Source organism: Lupinus angustifolius, chromosome LG20, assembly GCF_001865875.1.
Source record: "Lupinus angustifolius cultivar Tanjil chromosome LG20, LupAngTanjil_v1.0, whole genome shotgun sequence".
Lineage (NCBI taxonomy): Eukaryota > Viridiplantae > Streptophyta > Magnoliopsida > Fabales > Fabaceae > Lupinus > Lupinus angustifolius.
In genome coordinates this window covers 9,162,411-9,171,224 of record NC_032028.1, presented here as the reverse complement: position 1 = coordinate 9,171,224, position 8,814 = coordinate 9,162,411, and the positions used below count along the sequence as shown (strand labels likewise).

At 30.0% G+C, this 8,814-nt stretch overlaps 1 protein-coding gene across 1 annotated transcript; it reads left to right on the top strand.

Moving 5' to 3' along the window:
- Positions 3,230-7,141, top strand: LOC109336790 (RING-H2 finger protein ATL32-like). The gene is made up of 3 exons (XM_019573612.1): positions 3,230-3,748; positions 4,191-4,288; positions 6,565-7,141. Exons 1-3 carry the CDS (start codon positions 3,590-3,592, stop codon positions 6,989-6,991), a joined length of 684 nt encoding a protein of 227 aa, XP_019429157.1. The 5' UTR covers positions 3,230-3,589; the 3' UTR covers positions 6,992-7,141.

Sequence of the window (8,814 nt, the reverse complement as noted above, 5' to 3'; positions counted from 1 at the left end):
CTATTACTCATTGTTTAAATTATGTTAAATTGTTGGTATAGATGTATTATTACTTATTATCGGTTATATTTGGTATGTGTCACGCTTCTTCCTCAATTGTCCCTACATATTTATTTGTTGGGTCTATTTTTAAATCTAAATTAGTTCCCTTTAAGTGTGAAGGACTTAGAAACGAGTCTAATTATGTCGCTCATAATCTTATTTGTTTGCTAAAGTATATCTATATAATTAGATCTAATGCAATCTCAGATAAATTATAGAAATTAAATCCAAACCAATAACACATTATCGAATTAGAATTAGGGTTCAGCTCGGTTCAGCTTGATAAGGATTGGTTCAGCTTGAAACTCGACTCGAGTTTGATACTAGTTATTATTTTAGCTCGAATTCGACCCAGTTAAAGTTCGCGAACTATTCGGTTCAGTTCGAATGGTCCATTTGGACAACTCAAATAATTAATTAAAATTTAAAAAATACTTCAAAATTTTTTTTATATATATATATATATATATAATCTTTTATATATATATATAATAACAATAAATATAAAAAATAATGTATGAGTCATAATAAACATTTAGGTTTATTGACTCATTTTTATGTTTATTATGACTCAAACATTACTTTTTATATTTATTGTTATTATATATACAAATAATATTATATATATAAACTAAATTTTATGTTTACTATGACCCAAACATTACTTTTAATATTTATCGTTATTATATATACAATCAAGATTATATTTATATATATAACTTTTGTAGTATTTTTCAAATTTTAATTAATTATCTGAGTTGTCCAAATGAAATATTCGAACTGAATCGAACAGTTCGCGAACTTTAACCGAGTCGAACTCGAGCTAAAAAAATAACTCGAGTCGAGTTTCAAGCTAAGTCAATCCTTATCAAGCTGAACTGAGTTGAACTCTGATACGGCTCGTTTTCAGTCATACTTATACACTAATAATACAGGTTGATTTCATAACATTTGGAATATATGTCATTACATTTCTATGTGTGTAAATGTGAGTTTGATATATATCATATTTTTAGTTTCAATCTATAAAATGTGGATTATAATCTGTCAAGATTATGTTTTAGTACCTTAGCTAAAAACTAGATATAAACTAATATGTTTTATTTGGGCAGAGTAAAAAGATTATTTTTTGTACATAGTAAATTACAGAAAAATATATTAGGTTATTTGTTTATGTTATGATTATTTTAGTTGCTTTTACACTATTTTTAAATATACATTTTTAATATTTATCATCACATATATAGTCTCGTTTCCAGCCTACTTATACACTAGTAATATGGGTTGATTTCATAACATTTGGAATATATGTCATTACATTTCTATGTGTGTCTAAATGTGAGTTTGATATATATTATATTTTTAGTTTCAATCTATAAACTGTGGATTATAATTGTCAAGATTATGTTTGAGTACTTTAGCTAAAAACTAAATATAAGTTAATATATTTTGTTTGTGTATAGTAGAAAGATTGTTTTTTGTACATAGTAAATTACAGAAAAATATATTAGGTTATTTGTTTATATTATGATTATTTTAGTTGCTTTTACACTATTTTTAAATATATTTTTTAATATTTATCATCACATATATTTACTATAATTTTTTAAAATTTTAATATTGCATAGCAAAAGCTACAAAAATATATTAAAATAAAATAAAATATAAAAACCAATATCAATATTAAAAAACAACATAACACACAAATAATTAGAAGTTACTAAGTTTGAATTACACAATTCACGAAATAAATAATACACAAATATCAAGTTTTATACAAAAAAATTTAACAAGTTATGGTCATGATGTGATGAGTTATAAAGTTTGGTGGAAGAGTAAAAAAAATGAGGGGATAAAGTTATGTTTGGGTAAAATAAAAATTAGAAAAGTTGAAAAAAGACAATAAACTAACAAAAATAAACCAACCCATAATTTTGAAACTTCTAGTTTTGACTTATTCTTTAAAAAAAAAAATTGAATTTATAATTTTATTTAGTTGAGGAACATATTTTAACCTCTCTTTTTTTAAATAAACAAAAACTAAATAATTTAAGTATCAACAAACATGCACTAAATCTTCAAATCGCATGTTTTGTTGTAAGGATTTTTTGTGAAACGAACTCACGGGCAAGTAGGTTTAGGGTCAACCCCAATATTCTAATTTTTAAGTGCATTAATTCATAAACTGGTTATTGATACAAATATAAAAAGAGTTTAAAATCTACTTACTAATAGTATAATTTCTTTTTCTATTAGTATGTTATCTATCATTGATTTGTAATACTTTTATTTTAAAGTTAATAGTAGTTAATATATGAATGGTGTAGATTTATTGACAATATAAAAAACACTTATACTACCAGTATATACATATTAAAACAACTCACATATATACTAAATTAAATTTATAATGTTTTACAATTTAATAATTATATACTAGTACAACGCATATTTTATACATAATACAATATATTTATCAAAAGATATACTAAATTAATAATAATTTAATAATTGTTTATTAACATGTTTGATTCTTTCCATTCTTTCAAATTAAAATAAGAACTTATATAAAATAAATATTGTTGAAGGTGATTAGAATTCAACTAATTAAATATTGTGAATGCAAAGGAAAACAGATATATCTATTAGGCCATTATTCATTTTTAATCAATGGCTTTTCAATTTTCAAAAAAACAAAAACAAATAAATAGTAGATGATATAATGATAATATTACACTCATATTTTATATATCAAATGGTATGTAAGTTGTGAGACCTTTCCTAAACTTGATGAACTCATAAATTATTCATATCAATTATTTAATGCAAACTTTCTAATGTTGAATTGATAAATGAATGAGCACTAATTTGATGATAAATTTTTTAAATTTACTTCTTATCTTAGCTATTAATTTTATAGACATTTAATGATTTAAATCTAATCACTAATTTAAACTATTGGATTTCCTACGACTAGAATAAGGAATAAATTTAAAAAACTCACTCTTTTATTAGGGTAAGTGAATTTCTCCAATAAATTTACACAAATAATAACAATTAAGCTATAATTGAATCACATAATTCTCAAATTAATGACATAATAAGTTCTCAATTTGATTATTTGATCAATTCAATTGACTTTCAATGGGTTTGATTTAGATCTTAAAAAACCTCACTCACCATAATCAATTAATCATAATCATAATGTCACACCCCTTCAAACTTGAAAGGGACACTTCATCTCTTCCTCCTTTCTTCTAATCCAAATCAAATTCAACTTTCTTTCACCATGTCTTCTATTTTTAGGGTTTCCAATTTTTCTCTCAATGATAATAAAACACTCCCAATTATCCTCACACTCTTGACAACACCAACTTTCTGATTCACTTCCAATCCACACCTAAACACAAAAAAGCACCGTTCTTTGTTGCCACCATGCCAAACCCACTTCAATTTCACATTCATCTTCTCTGACCCATTTTTAAATTTTGGGGTGCTTTTGTAAATTCTGAAAATTTTGAGGTGCTTTTGGAAATTATTTTGTACAATGATTTCTTCTGGGATAAACTTGGTGATGACTGTGATTGGGTTTGTGGTGAGCACCATGTTCATTGTTTTTATATGCACAAGGCTTATTTGTGCTAGAATTCACTTGAATGCTTCTAGGAGATCATTTCCTGTAGCTGCAAGATCCAATCTCAGCATGGTAAAATTTTGTTTTGTTCAGTTTTAATTTTCATTCTATAGGAAATGAAAAAGGGGTGATTTTAATCTTAATGTTTATAGGACTACTAGTGATTAATGAAATTGAAGAGTTCAAATAGTTGATTAGGATATTGCAGTGAAACTTTAGTGTTTTTCCATTTGAATGTGTCATTTTATTTGTATTGGATAAATCAAGTGGACATTTATTGAGTAAACAATTAGGAGTGCCAATAGCTTATAATACTATCAATGAAAAGAATGATTTTTTTGGTTCTTTTTTGGGGTTCAGACTTCCAAGCTGTGTTGTTGTGGGGCTGATATGTAACTTGTTAGTTTTTAGTTCTTTATGCACTGCAAGGGGAAACTTTAGTGTTGTCCTTCCCCGTTGAGTGTGTCAATTTATTTCATTTGGTGTATAACATGGAAAATTTTCATGTAATCAGATGGAACGGGGTTGCCATGGTCTTGAACGCGCAGCTGTAGCCAAATTTCCAACAAAGAAGTACAGTGACAAGTATTTTTCTGATGCAGAAAATACTCAGTATGTTGATTTCTCTGCTTCTTCATTTTGTTTTCCAAATCTGTCTTTGATGTTAATGGAATTAAAAGGAAAACTTATGATCAGTGTGATGGAAACCATTTGTGGAAGTTGTAAATATTTTCTTGGAAAATACAGTTGATTGTTGAAGTATTATAATTTGCACTATAACTTAGTGCACTGGACCGCCCTTTTTTAAATGTTTTTATTCATCTATTGAAAAAAATGAGAATATTCTTGTCTTTCTCTTGAAAGGTTACACATTTGTTCAGTCATTGACTATCTTATGTGAAGTTTTGTTCCAATTGTATGGCATTCTAAAAGGCTTCAGGAATTTAGACTTTTAATTTCTTTGGGTTTATAACTGTCATTAACTGATTCCAGTTATCATGAATATTAATTTATGGTCATCTTGTGATATTTTAAAATTAAAACGCAATTCACCAACCGTGATCTTTTTTTCCTTCATACTGACTGTGTTAGGACAGACCCTAGTGGTGGCCCAGTTTTTGTTAGTTAGACCTTGTTAGTAAAGCTGTTAGAGCTAGTGGATTGGTCTAGGCTACTGTTAATTGAAGTAGAGAATGTGGAAGTGGTATCATTTGTACTGGAAAGGAAAAGAAGTTACGGAGAGAAATTTACGGGTAGGTCTGTAAGTTTGAACGATAATTTGATCTGAAAGGGATAAGTGATTGATAAAAGGTTTAGGTGGTGAGGGTGGCTATGGAAGGCCAAGCCCGGTGGTGGTTTCAATGGCGGGAGTTATGTGCACAGACCCCTTCTTAGGCAGATTTCACACCTGGAATAATTCCTTTGAAGACCCAGAACCCATATGAACCCGTATTGACGTTGGAGCAAGCAGCATGGGAAGAGGAAGCAGAGCAGTTGCAGCTAGGAATTTCAGAACCAGTTACGAACCAAGAAAATATCTTGGAACCAGAGACAGAAACCAAGAAGGACCTAGTCGTGATGCTTGAGGATAGGGGAGATATGATTGAGGTGGAGGAGGAAAATAGTGATGCATCATTGGGTCATCTTTTCTAAAATTCATATCAGGTTGAGACGAAGATCAAAGAGGAGGAATTCCAGAAATGGCTGGTTACAGTGATAATGAACCCATCTCAGTTCTGGTCAGGTTTTAGTGGAGAAATCTGGATCAACTTCAAAGGTTTAGCCATCCAGATGAAAGTGGAAGGCATGTTTCAAATGTTGCAAGCGGAAGCTGCTCCATTCCATTCTGCAGTTTCTTGTTACATTAAGGGGCAACAGATTCAATATGAAGATTGCATTTACTTATCTACTCTCGTACCTGCAGTGCGGTGGAAATGGGACCTTGGGGGAAATTTGTTTTCACTCTCGTGTTTATCACATTGAGGGCAAGTTAAATGTTTAGGGGGGAGAGTTGTTAGGAGAAGGCCCTAGTAGGCCAACTGCCCAGCTTCTATTAGTTAGGCCTTATTTGTAAAGTTGTTAGAGTTAATTGATTAGTCTACCCTACTATAAATAGAGATTGAGAATGTAAAAGGGAAGGGGTACCATTGTATTGGTAAGGAAAAGGAAGTTAGGGAGAGTTCTAGATTTCTTGAATACCTTGGGTAGAGAGGAAGAGAGTTTTGTAATTCTCTGGTGTTATACTTCTTTTTACCGACCAGTTTTCATATCAATAATCACATTTTCCATTCATTCTGGTCCACTTCTTACACAAGGCTAATGATTTCATTGTGGTAAACTTGTTCTGTTTATTGCTAAAGGCAACCGAAATGGTATTGAAATTTAGAAATTATACTTGCATCTGCTGTAATGACTTCTCTTCGAACAAGATCTTTGATTTTTTTTCCACACACACATCTTCTTTATACAACCTTCCATATGAATGAAAAATAAAAGACAAGAGGTTACTCGTACTTCAATGACTGAATCGACATAAGTATAACTAAAGCAAACCTCATGAGTGATCAGTGGAATTTATTCTTGTTATTTAGTATTTTTGTCCGTGTTGCTCATAAATCAGTGGAAGAGGGATTATTTAAACCTTGTTCATCTTGTCGAAAATTTGGGCAATGTCTAGGGAAGGGGTTGAGCTCCATTGTTTCTTGTAATTCTTAAAGTATAAAATATATGAACTTTTGTTTTTATGAAGTTTATGATGTCAGGAACTTAATAGTGGGGGACTGGGGAGTGCTTTAGGTATTGGATTTTTGTCAGATAATCATTGATGTAACTTCTCATTCCGGTGATTATTTCCTAGTGATGAATATTCAATTGTGTTGTATGTGCAGATGCCCAGTTTGCCTGTCTGAGTATCAAGGCGAAGATTTACTGCATATCCTCCCGTATTGCGGACATTCATTCCATGTGACCTGCATAGACTTATGGCTGCAGCAGAATTCAACTTGTCCTGTCTGTCGAATATCGTTGCGTGAATTTCCCGAGAGAAAGCGACTAATGCAGCCCATGTTCAGCTTCGCTTTGAGACCTCAGCATAACATGGAATCGTTTGACACTGATCATTATCACTGTATGATGACTAATAACGGATTATCATCAAGAACCCCGGACAATAATGGGGTGAACACGATACAAGAGGATCATTTTCCACCCGAGGGTGGTCTAGCAGTTGCTAGGGACAATATCACATGTTTAAGTCAGGGTGGTCTCATTAAAGATGAAGGGAAGAAGCATGTAGAGAGCCCATCAAATTTGTAGATTTGATTTGTTTCTTGGAAATCTAAGCTTCTTCGGTGTGGTAATTTGAAATCACAAATTGTGTAAAGGTCATGTTACAAAATTTGACTGAAATGTATTGGCATGCTGAAAGATAGTTTATTGTATATATAGCAGATAATCTTTCTTTCCTGTCATCGGTTTCATTTCTCTCTCTTTGACCCAACTCCCACGAAACTTTTAATAGGCGAAGACATTTAAATGAGAAAGAAGAACCTTAGCAGAAAGAGTACAGAAGAGTAGTCCTATACAATTGTGTATGCTTGTCTAACTAAAAAAATGGAACATGCTTTAATCACTCAAATACTAGCTTGCATGCCTTTTTTTTACACATGTTTCCGCATGCATTTTTGTTCTAGTATGATTTTTTTTTGTTCAGTCACAAATATATTGTATAAAAACATCCATAGAGGTTGGTTGCTGGGTCCATAAAGGATTGAAATTCCTGCATTGGCATACCAAGTGATAAAGAATTGCAGTTGTAAAGAAATTAAATAAAAGAGAGAATAGTGGGTAGAATATAATTCTGTTGGGTAAGTTGTGGGTCTATTTAATAACTTTTAAGAGTTGCATAAATGGAGTGAAACATTAGTTGTGTTGGGTAAATAACCAAGTGGGTGTTGCACAAATGTAGATTTTATAAGAGTGTTACGGGTAGAGTTTTTTTTTTGTAGTACCAAGAGCATTCCTCACCTTTTTTTGTAAGAAATTAATCATTTCGGTGTTCGAAGTTGTCTCTTCTAATAAATGTTAGAGTCTTTCAATAGTGAAAAAGTAAGGTCAAAGTGATACATAAGCCTTGTGGTTTTTGCATATAATGTACTAAACTATTTTTATTTAAGTCTTATGATTGTCTTTTTTATGCTTCAATCAAAATTCACTTGAATAAAAATTGAAAATATCTTTCATACTTGTTTGGTAATACGTTTGCAAAATAATTGTTTTCTTAAATAGTTGATTAGTGAAAGAGTAGTACTAAATCCTCTACTATTTCAAGTTACAAAGTACATTTTATTTATCAAAACTTACATAGAGTATCTTTTATTTGTCAGAACTAACAAAACATTTGACATTAGAGAATAAAATATTTCTTATTTAATCATTTTCTATAAAAATGTTTTTAAAACTAAACAAAATAGTACACATATCATATTTTTATTGACTAAATGAGATAAATTATCTTATGATATCAAGAAATACTTTATTGTGGATACTTTATTGTGTTGACATTAATAAAGAAACATAAGTTAATGTTGTATTTTGTTGTTAGTTTAGGAGGTCATGGTAGCATTAGTTGTCCCTTTAGACTACTTCATTCTCTCTACAAGAAACATCATTTCTATTCATTTATTTCTCTATCCAAATCTAGAATCGGTGGAAATTGAAATGATGGAAGTAGACTGAATACATTACTCTATTGTTTTAATTTATTAATTTATATGAAATGAAAACTATGGAGTTTATTCTATCTTATTTCATTGAATTTTATAACTTTCTTATGATTATGAAATCAATTTATTATCTGTTAATATGATTCTAACCCTTATCGTTCTATTTACTCATGAAATAATAAATGTAACGAAAACTTTTATCTATTTTCACCATAGACTATAAAAAGTAAATGAATAATGTAATAATTATACTCCGACTATTTTTTATTCATTTGTATCTGCTATTTTTCATCCGTAGATTTTGAAAGAACACGGGATGTGCTAGCTCCTAACTAATCCCAAAAGTGTCTTGAATTTATAATAAACATTTATAAAAGCACCCACACTTCAATAACCTTCACATATTAGTGTCTG